General features: G+C 31.6%; 5 protein-coding genes across 5 annotated transcripts; all 5 read left to right on the top strand. All coding sequences in view use genetic code 12, as the record gives it.

The window, feature by feature from the left end:
- Positions 1-175: 175 nt before the first annotated feature.
- On the top strand, positions 176-1837 carry CTRG_03017 (uncharacterized protein; the record flags this gene model as incomplete). Its single annotated transcript, XM_002548674.1, has 1 exon — positions 176-1837. One exon carries the CDS (start codon positions 176-178, stop codon positions 1835-1837), a length of 1662 nt encoding a protein of 553 aa, XP_002548720.1.
- A 383-nt stretch (positions 1838-2220) lies between these two features.
- Positions 2221-3486, top strand: CTRG_03016 (ubiquitin-conjugating protein; the record flags this gene model as incomplete). The annotated part of the gene is made up of 1 exon (XM_002548673.1): positions 2221-3486. The coding sequence occupies one exon, from the start codon at positions 2221-2223 to the stop codon at positions 3484-3486; it is 1266 nt and encodes a 421-aa protein (XP_002548719.1).
- Positions 3487-3852: 366 nt separating this feature from the next.
- On the top strand, positions 3853-4563 carry CTRG_03015 (uncharacterized protein; the record flags this gene model as incomplete). The annotated part of the gene is made up of 1 exon (XM_002548672.1): positions 3853-4563. One exon carries the CDS (start codon positions 3853-3855, stop codon positions 4561-4563), a length of 711 nt encoding a protein of 236 aa, XP_002548718.1.
- Positions 4564-5962: 1399 nt separating this feature from the next.
- Positions 5963-8641, top strand: CPH2 (Cph2p; the record flags this gene model as incomplete). The annotated part of the gene is made up of 1 exon (XM_002548671.1): positions 5963-8641. One exon carries the CDS (start codon positions 5963-5965, stop codon positions 8639-8641), a length of 2679 nt encoding a protein of 892 aa, XP_002548717.1.
- Positions 8642-15108: 6467 nt separating this feature from the next.
- Positions 15109-17373, top strand: CTRG_03013 (uncharacterized protein; the record flags this gene model as incomplete). Its single annotated transcript, XM_002548670.1, has 1 exon — positions 15109-17373. The coding sequence occupies one exon, from the start codon at positions 15109-15111 to the stop codon at positions 17371-17373; it is 2265 nt and encodes a 754-aa protein (XP_002548716.1).
- Positions 17374-18761: the final 1388 nt, after the last annotated feature.

Below are 18761 nucleotides of genomic sequence, written 5' to 3'. Positions count from 1 at the left end.
ATAAAACATATTTTAACCACTAATGAATTAGTTCTTTTGATTTCCATTAGGCGTTCCAAATAGTGAAATTTATAATTGCTATCGCAGAATTTCATTTATTAATTCTCTTCTTTTTCTTTTTTTTTTTTTTTGTTTTACTACTCTTTATCGACTTTGGCAACTGTTAACCACAATTATGTCACAGTATAAATCTACATCGGAAAATGATACTGGAGCAGTAGAAGGAAGTACTGGATCTGGGGGGTCACTTTCAAACATTCCACCACACTCGGTGTCCCCAAATAGTGTACCACCAGAAGATAGAGAAGCAACTCAATTGGAGCTGCAACCATTGTTAGACCCAGATGACCCACAAGTGTCTCCATTGAAGTTAGAAAAGATTAGAATATTGAAATTAATTGTACACACGTTGGTGTATGTGAATATGGTATTATTCATAGTATTATTAGTAAGTCAGTTTTTTGCCCTTCCGGGGTTTAACAACCGGGGTAAATCCTTCTTTGGGTTGAGTTTGACAATCATTTGTATCATGGTCAACTCGATTAACAATTGGTTTTTTGTTGTTCCGGCATATTATGAAAGAATATTAGGATATATTGTATCTGGTCTCTTATTTATTGATTTGATTGTATCGTTATTGGTATCTCCTATTAGAGAAAAAATGGGATTTTTAGATATCTCTCTTGTTGCTTGGACCTGTTTGAATGCATTATTCAATTCATTATTAGATTATTGGGTTGAAGAAGGGAAGCATTACCAAGAAATTCGATTAACTGGTAGAATTGAAAAGAGAAAAACAGTTTATGAATTGTTTGTGATCCTAGTCAAGGTTGTCTTTGAAGTATTCATTTTGTGGGTTGTTTGGTGTATCAGTTTGTCATTATGGTTGCAAAGTTTTGACACTCATGAAAAGCCATGGGGTAAATTAGTTCCTGTCAATAATAACCAATTTCGAGTTCACGTTGCTTGTTTTGGAGATGTTCACGGAAAATCAGATCAACCAATTGTGCTTGTTGAAGGTGGTCAATTAACCTCCAGTGAGGTATTTCAAGAATGGATTGAAGAGTTGCATCATTTGGATAAAGTGGAAAGGTATTGTATTTGGGATCGTCCAGGGTATGCATTTTCCGATTCTGCCCCGCCACCAGAGTCTCTTGGTATTGTCACTGAATATTTGATTGAAGCTTTAAAGAAAGAGAAAATTGAAGGTCCGTTTGCTGTTGTTGGGTTTGATATTGGTGGACTATATGCGAGAATGTTTGCTAGTAGAAATAGGGCAAAGATTCATTCTGTATTATTTGTCGATAGTTGGTCACCTGACTTGCTCAAGAAATGGCCGTTTAGTGGTAGTGGACGAAAGAATGAAAACACAAATGTTTTCAAGAATTCATTAGAGGTTATGGATAACATCACGGGTCTTTCGTTGTGGTTAAGAGGATTGATATCTCCTTTGGGTATTGTACCGAGTTTGCATTGGTTTTTACACCCGATGAAATTTTCAAGTAAAAGTAGAATATTTGGAAGAGACATGGTTCACCTGTCGCGATACTTACGAGCCCGATGTGAAGAGCAGTTGGTATCTGGTATATTATCGTACAATGAAGTGATGGATGCAGATATTGATGGGTTAATGATTGGTGTAATATCCTCTGATTTTATGATTAAAAAACTGTTAAATTGGGGCAAATGGCAACGGGAAATTACAAAATTAAGTACTAAAACTGCAGAATGGGTGATTGCTGAGAACAGTGATCATTTCATCTGGAGAAGTCCTACTGGAAGAAAACAGTTGCAACAATTGCTATTAAGAATAATTGGTGAACAAGAGTATGTGTAGTTGGTATAAAAATGTATCCAAAATTATCAGTTAGTAGCTAGTATATCACCGACATGTAGTACAGTTAACAATACCAGCCAAAAAGTCATATAAGAAAACCGACAGTAAAAAAAAAAAAAAAAAAGAAAAGAAAAATTAACGACAGAAACAAATTTCAAACAAACAACACTGTTCAACAAATTTTCTTTTTTTTTTTTTTTTTCTTTCTCTCTCACAAACTGTCTCTGTTTCTCTCTCATTCTTAAATTATTTCCACGAATCTGATTTTTTTTTTGTTGTTGTCGTTTGTTGTTGACTATTATTTTCATTTTTTCTTGTTGTTGTTGTTGTTGTTGTCATTTATCAGTACCGATCAGCACCACTAATTTCCACGTGTTATAAATATGCCTGAGGGTTCATCAAAAACAATATCTAGGGATTCGGTACAACCACCAGCAAGAACGAAATCAGCCAACTCCACGCCACCTTTAAACTCACCTGGCTCCAGTCGTCCGTCATCCCCACTTGAACCTCCAACTCGATCACAACAGCAACAACCCACTAGAAGACCATCATTTGGATTAAATTTCTTGAGTAATTTTGGAATGCGTTCACATAATGCTTCGTCCGAAGCTCCAGGAGCGTCGTCATCATCATCGTCACAACCATTAATGTCAAATAGTCCCACATTAGGTAATATACATCAGTATGCTAATGACGACATTTCAGGCAATAATAATAATAATAATACCACAATCAATGCAGGTAGTAGTATTACTTCACCGACTGGACCATTAGATGATGATGATGCAGGGGATAATATGATTGATGAAGAGAATATGGAAGAAATTATTGCTGATGGGGTAGAACATCAAGATGATCAACAAACACCTTCACCGCAGGAACAGGTACAAGCACCCCAGGAGCAATCAAATAGACCGCCACAGGAAGCTACTTTTGTTGATGAAGAAAACAAAGGAGGGTTGGATAAAGATGGGTTATACTCTGTGAGATTAACACCATTGATAGATCATTCATCGTCGTCATCGGGTCTATATTTTTCACCTGTTATTCGGAGGTTACCACCAAAGAGTACCATTAATATTGGAAGATACACTGAAAAGAACAAGGCTGCTGCACATGCACCACAGGGTTCTTCTGCGCCAATTGTTTTCAAAAGTAAAGTAGTATCCCGTACCCACGCATTGTTTTTTTGTAACGAAGATGGACAGTGGTTTCTTAGAGATACCAAGAGTTCATCAGGGACTTTTCTTAATCACATAAGACTTTCACCTGCATCACAAGAAAGTTCCTTGATGCCAGTTATAGATGGGGATATTATTCAATTGGGTATGGATTATAGAGGAGGTACTGAAGAAGTGTACCGACTGGTTAAAATGAGATGTCACTTTAATAATAGCTGGCAAAGAAAGATGAATCCATATAATATTGAAATGTTTAAGAAGTTGCAAATTGGAGATAAACAAGCCACCGAGTGTTCCATCTGTTTGAATACAATTCAGCCTGGACACCCTATGTTTATAAGTACGTGTGGTCATTGGTGGCATTATCGATGCATACATCCATTACTACAAAAGAGCTACCCGCTGTTTTCATGTCCTAATTGTAGATATGTCTGTGATTTGGAGTACTTTTCTGAATCGGAATAGTTTTATATGTCTTTGATATTTTATATTATTATTATTATTATTATTCTTCTTCTTACTATTACACAAGTGAAGTTGAGGGTTAAATGTAGAAGATCAAATAGATATCCGATTACGGGACTTATAACTAAAAATAAAAGGTTGATGATCATTGAAGATCATTACAATAATTGGTACCAACTGTATCGTTGAAGAATGTGTTGTCTCTCCAAGCCACCGCGCACGAAAACGTAACAACACACGTTTGTTTTCCTTTTGGTTTCTCTCGCTATCAAAAGAAAAATTTTCATTCTTTACCACCAAAGAACAACCACGACAACAACAAACAACAAACAACAAACAACAAGGTGTTCAAACCCGCTAATTAATATGACAGCAACAATTAAAACAAAACCCAATAGTACAATTGCGAATGTTCGACGTGTGATTATATTAGTTACAACGTTAATAATTCTTCCATTTGCTGCATTTTACTATTTGACATATGAGCAAACCCCAATAACTACACAATTCAGTGAAGAGCCAACTGATCAACAAGTACATATATCAATTGTTTCTGATAGTTCAAAAAAGATCCAGTTTGATATTGAAGGAGCATTTAACGATTTTGTTCCTAGGAAATATAGAAATCAATATGGAATTACTACTAGTATCAAGAATAATGTTGAATTGTTAAAACTGAACCATAGTTTAATCCAATCATCAGAAATCCCATATTTAATCAATTTGGATGAGATTTATAGTACAAATGATTTGAATTATATTGTATTCTTACCAGAACATGGTATTTCCATAGAAAACTCAACAACTAATACATTTACAATAGATGGGTTTGGTACCATTGGGATCTTGAACAAGATGGATTTTGAAGAAAAAGATTTGGTTCCATTTATAAATATATTCAAAGCTAATTTACTTAAAGCATTAGAGGACCCTCAACGAGGTATCAAGAAAGTTAGAGAGATACCTAGTGAAATTACTGCATTTACACCAATGGATCACAAATTAGCGATATTCTTGCCAATTCTAGGACCAGTGACAATTACCATATTAAGTAGCATATTGAATTTCCACAAGTAAGAGAGGAGAAATTGAAGCACGCTCAATGCGGAGATTATTTTCCTTATGTATTTGTACGTCTCAATATATATATATATATATATGTGTGTGTGTAATAGGTACACCCGTAAATGATGATTCATTTGTGGACACGACAAGAATCCACGTAGAACATCGGAACAGTTGACGTAAATGTCCGGAGTAAAGTAGGAGTTTGTATCATACATTCCAAATACAAAAAGATGCGTGCATGCCTCACACATGTACATTGATGATATGTCATTTGTTTGTGTATGCTTTTTTCCTTATTTTATTTTTTCTTTTCTCCGAAATTTACTCCAGAAAGGTTAATAGTCCCTGAATGATTGATACTTTGTTAAGGCGTAGTGTCTCCATCGTAGAATATCTTGAGCCCGTAGGATATGAGTTTGAGTGTGCGTTACTATGTGTCTTACGATAGTGAGTAGCTAAACTGTTATCTAAGCGAAAGAAAAAAAAGAGATCAAGATATCGCAAAACAGATACAGCTTTGACATCAAACACTATTAGTTTGTAATTAAAAAATGAGTTTCCATGTAAGGAATCACATTCGCTAGTTAACTTCCAAGTCATAATCGGGACGCTTCTTTCCATCCAATATCAAGGACACAGGTATCGACCCAGGAATAGTATGCATTTGCATTTCCATTTCCTTTTCCCATCGGGAAATACGTGACACAATCCCGCCAACACGAACTGGGATTCCGCCAACTGTTTTTTTTTTTTTTTGAAAAATCACGCCATGTTTGCATCTGTGTGCAGGACCCATCAAGAAATACACACACATACCGTCGCATAATTTCTTTTTTTTTCTTTCTTTCTCCCATGGCACAGGCAAAAAAAATGACCTGATATATAAAAGAGTTATTTACCAATTAAATCATAAAAAAACAAAAAAAAAATTAGTTAGAAATTTGCAGAAATTTTTTTTTTTTTTGCTTTTATATTTTACTACAAACTGTAACAACATTAATTAAGAAATCAACAACTTTTCTTTCTTTTTTTAATTACTTTCAATTAGAAATATCTTTTTCTTTTAATTTTATTTCATATTACAACTATCAAAAGAATCATTTGTACTGTACCCACCATTAGTTATCAAATCAAAATCCACTTTTGTCCACCCTGAATTCAACAAGTATCGAAATATCTACTACGTATCTGTTTTAGCCAACAGATTAATTTTATTTATTTATTGTATCGTATTATTTATTTATATTTATTTATTTATTTATTTCATCTAGACAACAGCAACAACTGTTCATACCCACCCCTATTCCTTTCATTAACGTACAGACATATTCAATTACTTTGATATATATATATATTCTTCAACAAAGAGTAAGAAAGAGAAAACTATTCAATCAATACATTAGAAAAAATGCTATCCCAGTTTGATGCTCCATTAGGAGTCAATAATACTAATAGGCAACAGCAACAGCAACAGCAACAACAACAACAACAACAATATGCCTTTGATTTTGTTAATGCCGATGACTTTTTGGATTCCATTTCAGGAGCTTTACCTAGTGACGGCTCTAGTGATCAACAAACGTATGATAATATGAATGTTTTGAATGCAACTATGTACTCGCCAGTATCTGCCGTTAGTGGTGATGACTTGGAAGTTTCAAATATGCAAAACTTGAACAATTACACTGGTCAAAATTTTAATGATTATTTGTCAGATAATTCGTTAGAGTGTTATGATGGCAACGTTTCTGCACCAAACAATAATCAGAACTATAATGCGAATGAAGACAACTTGGATATCATATTCAATCCATCCAATAAACGTTCAGGGTCTACATCAACAAACTCAAGCAATAATGATGGTGCTACACCAATATCTAATTATTCCGCTGAATCCATTTTGACTTCTCCTGAACCTCCTATGCTTAAACAGGAACCAGTTCCATATGTCAAACAGACCAGTTCGTCTACTGTTGTTCCAAATTCAGCATCAGCCACTACTTCTACCGGTAAGAAAACATCAAAGATTACTAAACCAAAAGCAAAGGATAAGAACTCCCATAATATGATTGAGAAGAAGTACAGAACCAATATTAATACTAAAATCATGGCTTTAAGAGATGCGGTTCCAGCTCTTCGAATTGCTGCTGGATGTGATGATGTTTCAATTGCCGATTTAGAAGGTTTGACTCCAGCTTCAAAATTGAACAAGGCAAGTGTTTTAACTAAAGCTACTGAGTATATTAAACATTTGGAAGCCAAGAATGCTATTTTGAAACAACAAAATATGGAATTACAAAGATTGATTCAACAAGCTAATTTAAACCCACAATCTTTACCACCAGCTCCAATGGCTCCAATGGCTCCACTACCACCACATCAACAGCAGATGGTTCCACCACCACCACCACCACCACCACAACAACAACAACAACATCAAGAAGGTTTTGGTTTCTATCCACCACAGAATCAAGCTTATAACTCGGCGCCAGTGTCTCAGTTTTCATCTCCACAGCAATCTCCTCAACAGCAACAGCAACAACGACAAGGACAGCCAAACAAATTCTTGTTGGGAGGTATGGCTGCTGTTATGGGTACTTCATTATTTGGAGGATCTGGTGAAAATGATTTCCGTAGTTTGAGTGCATTGCCATTTTCATACTTGTTCCCTAATGCCATTCTTAATCCATCTCCGTTGACTATTCAAATGTGGACATTGACTAAATTATTTTTGGTTATTGGAAGTTTGGCAAGTATTATTATTCCAATGTATAAGAATTCCTTAGTGAAGAAGGATAAGAATGAGAAGACACAAGTTGAAGACTCTGGATCAATTATTGATTGGGGTTTGATTTCATTTGGATTGAAGATTCCACAGAAATTGACATCAGGTAAACGTGATTTGATCATCAAGAATTTACAAGGAGGTAATGATTGGACTCAATTGATTTCGGACTATTTCTATTTGAATTCCTGTGAAATAAATTTTGAAAATTGCTTTTTATCTTTATTAATTGGTTCCATAATTAAAGAAAAGCTTGGTTTTGTTTCACCAATTTTGAACCATTACTTGATTATGAAATCATCTTTGGTGTTGAATCTTGATTATAAGGGTAAGAATGCATCCTTGATTAAATTGAACCAATTGATTGGTAAGATTGATGGAGTTTCTATGTTTGCAAGTGATAATTTGATTAAAAGATTGACCAATGTATTTATTGGTAAGCCAATCAATTCTGGAGTCGTTGATGGTCAAAACCATGTTAAATATATTGATTTCTATCAAAATGAGGATGATTACTTTGGTCTTGTTTGCAACTGGAGATTATTGGAAATTATCCATGAATTGAATTTGACTTATTTGGAAGAATTGAATCAAGACAAGAGTCAAATTTTGACTGATTTGACCATTATGGGATCATTTATACAACAGGATGGTGACGATAAGAGCATCAAGTTGTTTAAATACTATCAATTGTTTAATAGTATTTTGAATGTTAAGTATGCACCATATTTGTTTGAAAGTATTAAATCTAAAGTTGAATCCAGTTTGGATAAATTTAGAATTGCTCATGAAGGGTTTGATTTGACTGATCACGAAATACATAATACTTCTAGTGAAGATGAATATGATGAAGAGGAAACCGAAGCAGAATATTACAAGAAGGTTATTGCTAGTAAATTTAAACCAAGTTTAAGATCACAAAAATCATTAATATCATCTTTGAATTTAGTTGATGAAGAAGAGTTTATAATATTGACAAGTGCCTTGGTTATTTATTACTACAAGAATGAAGAATATGAACATGCATTAAAGATGTTGAATTATTTGAGATTGAATGATATCATTGGTGTCAGTTTATTGACATTTACTGCGTTGGTTACATTGATTAATGAACTAATACCTGGTAAGATTGAGGATAATGATAATTTAGATTTGGCCATTAAAATTTCAAGAGATTGGCTTAATAATGAACAATTGACAAAATATATGGAAGAAGGAGTTAAATCTAAATTGACTAAACTTGTGGTTAATAAAGGTATGATTGTCAATGGACTTGATAATAATGAAAGTGATGATGAGTGATTAAAGAGGTTTTTTTTTTCGTTTATTAAATTTTAAAAATAGAAAAAGAAAAAAAAAAGGATTCCTTCATTGTAATATTATAGAAACCAGAGATTGCGTGTGTGTATGTGTTTGTTTTATTTCAATTATTTTTAATTTATTATATTTTGTTTAGTTTGTGAAATAGTTTTCTTCTTTTTTTTTGCCTTATAATTGTTACTGCGTTTTTGTTTTTATATTATTTCATTCTTTTTTTTTAGTTTATTTGGTTTAATTTGAATTGGTTTTGGTTTTCATTGTTCTTGTTCTTAGTTTTCATCTATTAATTCTTTCTTTTTATCACATATATATCACTTCTAATATAAATGCCAGATAATATCCTTTACTTTTTTTTTATTACTATTTGATCAGTTGGGAAATCGATAAGCCCCGTATATGTGAAACACAAAAGGTTTAGTGCTAAATGGGAGGAAATATGATCTAAAATCCGAGATTAAACAATGTAGAATAGATTCAAGAAGAATGTTATAAGTTTATAGTATAAAGAAATAAAATTCTGAGGTAAATGTGGCACCAATGGAATAACATAGCTATATGCATGAAAAGTTATTGATGGCTTTGAATTTTTATGTGGATATGTACTAATATATATTTAAATTTCAGTCAGCAATGCATGGTTATGATATCAGCTAATGCTGTACACCTTCCTTCATTATAGTGTATGGTAATTTTAATTTACTTGAACCATTTGAACTCTGTCTAATTAATTGATTAACTGAAATTTTCTATTATTATTGAAAGGAGATGATATTGGCGAATATATTCCATAATAGAATGAGCAAATTTGTTATGCAAAAAACAAAAAACAAATATAAGAGGACAAACTAAAATTGATGTAATGTAATAAGCAGAATATGCATGATCCATTACTGGTGTTTATTAATATGTACTTTGAGATGATGATTGTTAACGATTAATAATCCATATCTCTATATTTTTTTCCTGCATTTGGCTCACATATCACATATTTACAAATATTGGATGAACATCTATAATTTAGAGCAACAAAACTAAGAAGAGAAGATATTTTATTTCTTCTCCTTCAGTCGTAAAAAAAAAAAAAAGATTTACATAATTAAAACATACTAAAATAAACTGAGTCACGTGAAATGTCCATGATAGATTAGATATAATTGGAAATCTAGTAATAAAAATAACTGGTTGTATGGAACAAAAGTATATGATGTGGATTATGTCATCAATTGCTTAAATTCAAATATTACCAAAGTTGTATTTAATGAATACAAAACTGTGATATGTGAAATGTAAAATCGGAAATAACGGTGTATCAATAAAATACCAAATGATAATTCAGTTCACTCAATAGTGATTTGATTTGATTTAATTTGTAACTGTTTGAAATTTTTGTGAATAATTTTATTTGAGATTCTAGCTGTATGCGTCTCATTCCCGTTATTCCACTAAAATTAAACATAGATGAAATTTACTGGGTGCTAAATATTTTGTGTTAAACTACGTAATTTTTTTTTTTTTTTTCTGTATTGCTTTTTGTTTAGTCTTGAAATAATCTGCAGCAATACCACTAAACCACAAACATAAAAAAAAAGAGAGGCATGAGCGATAATCAAGGAAATCTATTTACTTTTACAACACAATCAAATCCAATTATTCAAGCGATGATGAAAATGAGAATTATAATGATGACGTGGGATTACAAACACATGTGGTCATATATCCATACCACAAGATAAACGACAAGAACAATAATAATCTCAATATCTCACGTAATTGAATTGCTTTTTCAAATTACAAATTTCCTCGAGACTATCCAGAATTTCACGACATTGAATAAGTACACCGTGATGTATCCCATACAAGTTCGTACAAGATTGAGGCGTAAACAGGACAGGTATCAATGAGAATGTAGACTACATTCTCTCGTAAGTATATTAATCGATGAAGGTTGGAACTTACGAATAGCAAGAATCACAACGAATTATTATTTACAGTTACTTTAATTCAGGGAGTTCTCCGCAACTTTTATTTGATGATAATATTGATTAATAATCATTATAATTATATTTCACAATTAAAAAGAAAACGAAAAATCGCAATTCACCTAGTAATTCACCACCACAGCCACCTTCATCACAATATTCATAATATTCATAATTGTTCTTCTTTTTTTTTTTTTTACACGTTTTAATCTATGCATTCTTTTTTATTATGTTTATTGTTATTATTATTTTGCCTTGTGTTTAATCGTTACAAATGACTGTTATTTTACTTTTGGTAATTTTAGAGAACGAAAGCGATTTTCCCATCCCGTAATTACACTAAAGAATTTCATTGATGTAGTGGGTTTATTTCTTTTGTACTATTTGTTCACAAACCTGAACGATTGAAATTGGCATAAACCGCATGACACAGAAAAAAAAAAAAAAGAAAAAAACTGTACAATTCTAAACACCAACAATCTCTCCGCCCCCTTCCCCCTTCCCACTAATATATATATATAAATACAAACTACTTGATTAAAACAGGTAATCACCAGCGGAAACACAGAGATAGTGACATAACCTGTAGTGTATGAAAATCTCAATTTATAACTCATGGGTAATCCAGCTCAAAATATCATAACCTCCAAGAAGAGTAGTGCATATAGATGAGATACATACAACGAAAAAAAAAAAAATAAATATATTTTTTTACGCTTTTCTTTTTCCATCTATTAATTAATTAATTATTATTTGCAATTTCCGTTTCTGATTTTAGAAATAAAAGCCAGGGTTAATAGAATGAACAAAATAATAGAAAACTAAAAGTATTTTAAAACAGAAAAGAAAACAATAACGTGAATTGATTCTGTTTTGCTTGTTTAATTCATTGTTTAATTCACTTGCATTACCATGCATGATGCATAATCATCACCGTCATCATCATCATCATCATCATCAACCACAACGACAACGACGACATCATCTTTCAATTTTTCTATTTCTAATTTTGTGTGATTTTTTTAAATAGAAGAACTATTATAATCCCGAGCACCCTATAATTCCTCTACAATATTCTACAATTATTAACCTGTTTCATACTCATGCGATTTTTTTTTTTATGAACTTACCACTTTTTTCCAATTATAGAATAATTTATATTTCCGTTGCGCTTGTGTGTACTTTTTACCAATTTCTCGGTGGAATCTTTTTAAAGTTTTATAATTGAAATTGTCAAATAGAAATCATCAGATATCTATTTCCATTTAGTTGTACGTCTGTGGATATGATATTTCATTTTTGAGAAGGATGTAGTAGTTTTCTTCGTTTTTCTTTTTATTGTTTTGTTTCTGGTTTGTTTTTGTGTTGTAGTTTTCATTATTTTGGGTTGATACTTAATCATAACCAATATTCGGTTGATAATCCATGTTACTTATAATTTCGCAATGCTTGTATCTATTCTGCAGTTATTAATTAATTTGTAATTATTGCATCATCAGTGTAACATGATTAAATGTATAATTAAACATATATAATTGAATTTCTATTCAATTATGGATGGCAAAGAATAATATATGTAACAACCCTTATTCTTATAATAAACACCAAAAAGTAATAAAAAAAACGGTTACGTAATGAAAAAGATAAAAAAAAAAAACTCTGAATAAAGTACAACGAAGTCTTAAACCCAAAGAAAACAAAACAAAAAAAAAATGTCTCTACTTAATTTCAGTCAAATTCGTATAGTTAATAGCTCACATGGTTTACAGTTTCTGTTTGTTTGGTTCGGCAATCTGGGTTGTATTGGTGATTTCTTGAATTGACCATCATCAGCATGGTACAAGATAATCCATTCTACATCTTCATGCACGTAATCATATTTATAACAATTCAACACGTCCTTTTCCGCCCCACGGTTAAAAATAGATAAAGACAACAAGAGAGACGCATATACATGAAATTGTTCAAGAAAAATAAAACCTTTGGTAAATCCGAGGATGCGAAATTTCAGCCTGAATTAGAAAAAAAAAAAAAAAGCATGATACACCAGTTCTTAACTCAAAGATACTTGATGTGTATGTATCACAGATACCATAAGATCTATGATGATAAAATCATTTGACCGATTAGATTTCTTATTTTTCTTGTAATAACTAATAGTTGGCGCAATTATATAAATGTTTCATTGCTAAGCCAAGTTTAGTGTAGCTCCGATTTCAATACTCAATATAATTGCAAAACAGAAGCCAAACGGAAATAAAATAGACAACAAATGAAATACGAACACGAGTTTGCCACTATCGATTATATGCATCAAGGATAACAGTTACGAAGGTGGTATAATAATTAAAGTAACCAGCTAAGAATAACCCTACAGTAGAAGAAGAAGAAATGTTATTTCCAGTATTACCCTGGAATATTGTCATTGTTTCTAGTTTACACAGTTATTATTCTTGTTTGCTTGTTGTTATTGTTTTTATAGTTTTTGCATTTAAAAGTAAAAATTCTACATGATACATGTGTGTGTATTGCAAAATCTTTAATTACCATTATTATAAATCCAATTATTATGACATTGCTTTTTTAATGATTATTATTATTATCATTATTATTTCGAGTTTAAATTAATTTACAAGGTTTCAATATCTAAAGATCATGTGGAACACACCATCATCACATCCAAAACCATCTTAAAAATCTTGAAATTCGTATGATTTTTATTGATTTTAGTTTTTACTAAAACCATATTTCCACTGTAACAAGTGTTTGAAGCCCTTGAATTAATTAGACATGGAAATTCTGTTCTATTTACAAGATATCGTAATAACACTAGAAACTAAAGCTAAAACAAAAAGCAAACGAACTAAAGTAAACCATTGACGAACCCATAGGTTAAAAAAAAAATACAAAATTCAAGCGTGTTTTAGTTATAGCACATCATTTATAACAAGATCACATATACTTTGAAATAGAAAATAAATCAAAGTAATTACATTCGAAGTTTCTTTTTTTTTTTCATTTGTTTTATCTTTCTTTTTATTTTTTGCCTTTATTCTGTGTAAATGTATTTTAGTTCCATCTCTTGTTTTTTTTTTTCTGTTCCATTTAAATAGACAATGATTTTTCCTTTGATTATTCATCAAAGAAAACAGAAGAAAGAATTCCCGATTTCTAACCCTCTTTCCCCCCAAGTTAATCCAGATATTCATTACTATTATTATTATTAAATTTTACAAGTCTTATTAATTATTATTATTATTATTTGCATTTTCGACTTGAAGACTCACGTGATTGACACAATATCCACAAAACTTTTTTTTTAGCACATTCTTTCTACCACACTTTAAGTTTTAGTGTTTTAAGTTTTATCATTTGTTTTTTTGACATTTAGATTCGACACTCACAGGAAACAAAAAAAGAGAAAAAGTCCACGACATTTTCATTTTAGTTCATTTTAGTTTAGTTTCATTGACGCGACAATAATTAATCAATTTTGTGTGTCATAAAAAAATTCCCCAAAAGGTTTCCCTTTTTTTTAATTTTGTTCCCTTAAAACTGAGAGAGACAAAAAAAAAAAAAAGAAGACAACTAAATTTTTTATTACTATTAGTATTAGTATTATTATCTTTATTTTATTTTTTTACATTTGCTGTTTTTGAACCACTGGGATTTTTATTTTTTTATTTTTTTTCTATTCAAATAAATATCAACCAAAATTTCAGTGTCATAAAATTTTTACAAAAATTTTTCGTTCTTACAAAATCCAATTCCATTAAAAAGTTAATTTCAATCACTAATCTCACCAATCACCCTACCCTTACCCATATCACTACTTCGACACTTCATTCATTCCTTTTATTCATTCATTCAACAAAGTGTCATATCCATCCTTCCCCTCTCCCATCCTCATTTACTATATTGGTTTGGCGTGCATTCATTAAATTCAAAGAAATATCATTGTCCTTTTCTTTAACTCCCTTTACTTTTTTTTTTTTTTTACAACACTTAGACAACCCAAAAACAAATTACATCACAAACACACAACTCACTGCCACCTTCTCCTAGTACAAGTTATTAGTAGTAGTCCAAGAAATACCTATCAACCAATTGACAACCAATAATACACAATTCATATTCCTTTAATTAATTACTTTGTCATTTCGTTTCTGATCATTTCTTATCATCATCATCATCATCATCGTTCATCCCACCCCTCACATAATTATACTTTAAATAATAATCATACTTTAAAACCGCTTTGTCAAAAACAAAAAATTCTCGCTTTTCTTTTAGAAAACAAAACCACAGAAAAATAAAGGAAAAGGAAAAAACAGGGAAATTGTAATACAAAAGAAAACAAAGAAACGGAAGAAAAAAAAAAAAAAAAACCTTGGAACTAAAATTTCAATATAAAAGAAAAAGAAGAAAACGGCACAAGAGCTTCAGTTTTACTACTCCCGTTCATTTACCATGTCAGATTCAGAAGACTCCTCCTTGGATGTTAATGAATACACTATTGATGACTACTATAAACTAGTCAAACCTTTGCTACAGGCAAGAAACTCCAATACAAGTTATTTGAATGATCACAAACTACTAAGAACTTTGGTTGACTTTAATTTGTCTCATTCTTTGTCACTAAAAAATTTGGCCAAACGTGAATTGGAAATTGGCGATTTAATCCCAACAAAAATAAATTATATTGATACTGTGGTTGTCAAATTCAATGCTGCAGATCCTACTGCTTTTGCTCCCACTACTGGCACCCCTTATACCACACATTATGCTGGATGCTTTAGAAATAAGTATGTCGAATTTTGTCCTCATTTCGCAATCTCAGCTTATTTGTTTAGTCGGTTTCACATACCTGATGAATATGGTTCTTATGAATTTATATTTAGTGATTCATCCAAAAAAATATCTTTAGAAAATGTAAAGCTAATAAAGGGTAATAACAAGCTTTCTGCAATCAGCTATAGCCAACAGCACAAGTCGTCTATTAATGCATTGAGTATAAGTGGCTTAAATTATAAAGATATCAATCTAACTAAATTATTATCAACCCATGATATTGAAACTACCGAGAAATTGGCATCAAAATCAATCGAGCTGTTGAGTAACCAAGTCATGTTGAATTTATCTGGGTTTAGAAATTTTGAAGAGTATAATTTAGTACGAAACTCAATCGAGCCTCCTCAATCCTTGTTAGATAAAATCTTCCCCTTTATAGATGAAATCACTCCCGAGGAATATTCCAAGGAAATGTTGCAAGTGAAACAATTGTTGATTATGTTGAGGAAAAGTTTGGTTCAAGATATGGTCATTATCAAGAAAAAGTATCCATTAAACCCATTGTCAAAAAGTGACTTGTTTAGCTCTATGGAGTTTTTACAATTCTTGAACTCAGTGGAAGCTTCTAATAAATTGGACAATATTATAAACCAGTCTATGTTTGGTCCAGATGATGATAAGACAGAAAGTGATGTTGATGATACAAATTCTTGGCCATCTGTAATTCAAGAATCGGAAACCAATCCAAAAGACTTGAATAAAATCATTGAATTCCAGAATACCAAAATTAAGAATTTGGATAATTTGATCAATAATGTTTACAAGCAACAGCAAGAACGTACTAATGAATTGTTGAGAAGTTTTATTGAAAATCAAAATGGCATTTTCCAATCCCAAAGTGAAGCATTAAATAAAATCTCCAATTCTATAAATGGTTTAATAATTTTAATGACTTCCCAAAATAAGAATGCTTTGACATTAGCTAACCAGACATTACATGAAACATCAAACTTGATTAAAACCATTGAACAAACAAACCTTCAAAAAGGTGTTGACAATACTGTTGAATTGTTGAATAATCTTAATCAAATTCAAGCTGGAAAAACAGGTGAATCATCTCAACCATCTACTGAACCACCATTACCATCATCATCATCTGTCACTGCTGCTGGTAGTACATCAGCTACTCAACCTACTAGTCCGACTTCAGTTGTACCTGTTGACACTACTCCACAACTGCAAATGGCCATGAAGCCGTCATTATCTACATCTACATCAGTACCTCCACCAGCACAACAGCCACAACCACCACAACAACAACAGCATAACCCACCTCCACCATCATTACCACCAACCTTACCTCCACAACTTCCGAGCCTATTGCATCAAGCTCAACCACCACAACTCCCTATTGCAGCACCAGTTTCCCAGTTACAACATACTATGCCTTTACAAACACATCATCAATATTATTTGAATCCCTCTAATACTCCACCTCAGCATAGATCTAACCCAATGTCTCCAATCCCACAAATTGCATTACAACAGCAACAGCTACAACAACAACCTCCTCCTCCTCCTCCTTTGACTGCACAACAAATAGAGAGACAAAGAGCATTACATAGACGATTATCGAGACAAGCGACCACTTTATTTGAAATGTGGGACGATTTCAAGGGATTGGAAAAAGAATTACGTGATCATGATATAACTGTCACAGAATGGTTAAAGGTTCATGGAAGTTCTGAAAGACAATTTAGACATACAAGATTGAAAATCATCAAGTTTATAGAAGAGGAAGCTGTGAGAAGAAGAACGAGTGTGGAGTATATTAAAGAAAGGTTGCATAATAAGATGAGAAATAGAGTTAGACCATGGACATTGGATGAAGTTCAAAGAATGTTGACTGCAAACAAACGTATAGATCTTGATGATAATAGTTAGAAAGTTTGTTGAACAGGTAGGTGATTTTGTTCTTGTTTTTCATTTTGCATATAATGGTACGATGGATGTACTGTTTTGTATTATTATTATTATTATTGTTATTCTTTTTATAAAAAGATGAAAGTTACAAAAAAAAAAAAAAAACTAAACCTATATAGATGTAAGTAAAGCAACCTTTTGTAAATTTTGTATAAATAATATTCATTGTACTTTATTATTTGCGACATTCTTTGAATTCTTTTTCTTTTTTGCGCTGGCCTATTTTGTCTGATTTAAGGGGGATTCTTCTTTGTGTATTATGGAAGCCCAAATACAGAAACGAATAGTAGACATGGAAACCGGTAGGTTTTCTAAACTATTGACAAAAATAGATTTATTCTAATAAGGCAAAATTCTCTTAATAAACAGGGGGCGGGCCATACAAAAGGAAAACCGACAAGAAACAATTTTCTTATTGTTGCAACTCAATGTCGAAAAATTCTTGCGCTGAAAATTACTGAAACCAGTATTAGAATGGAATAATAAGTGCATCTATTTGTGTAGTTGCTTATTGGTTCTATAGACAGTAAAAAGAATCAACATAAAACTACCATTTAGGTGATGATGCATGATTAGATGTTTATATATATACCTCCAAAACAATTCTAAACAGAAAACAGGTAGACCCTTGTACATTGTTGGGGGTTTCATCGTCTCATTTAACTAAAATATATCCAAGTATATAGTGACAAAAGTTATTGTGAGACTAAAATTAAAACCAATAGTGTCGGATTTTCTATTTCTCTCGCATGTCGCAAAGTAAATAACGGATGACTTTTTTTTTTCTCTCTCTTCGTTTAATTGACAATATGCAAAACCTGTAAAAGATATGAAATAAAATGACAAACTAAAAAAAAAAGAGGTAACTTTCACGAAAAGAAGGAAATTTAACAAAGAGCATGTAATTGAACTCCCAAAGCTTATGCAATTTAAGAAATGAAGTATATATCACTCTTAAATTCCAAATGGGGAACTATTACTTTATACTTACTCCCTGTGTCGAAAAATGAAAGACAAAAAAAAAACTGTAATTTGATTCCTGTCACTGTTGTCTTGACAATAAAAAGAGGATGTGTCTAAACTCATCAAATGTTTTGGGTGCAAAAATTTTAATTCTTTACTATGCAACACTAAGGAATTTTTTTTTTTGTTGTTGTTGTTGTTGATGATGTCTTTACCTCTCTCACTCTCGTTGAATTTGTCACGTTTTGTGAACCTTTTTTTTTTTCTTTAGATTTTTGAATGTCTCAAAAAAAATCTTTTAAACAAATGGGGAAAAAAAAAAACCATTTCTTGACTAAAAAGCAAAGAACTATAACCCTTGTCATTCACAAAAACGTATAAATAGG

This window comes from Candida tropicalis (genome assembly GCF_000006335.3).
Source record: "Candida tropicalis MYA-3404 genomic scaffold supercont3.3, whole genome shotgun sequence".
Taxonomy (NCBI): Eukaryota; Fungi; Ascomycota; class Pichiomycetes; order Serinales; family Debaryomycetaceae; genus Candida; species Candida tropicalis.
The sequence above is the reverse complement of the archived record's forward strand: the minus strand, read 5'-3'. Positions and strand labels throughout refer to the sequence as shown.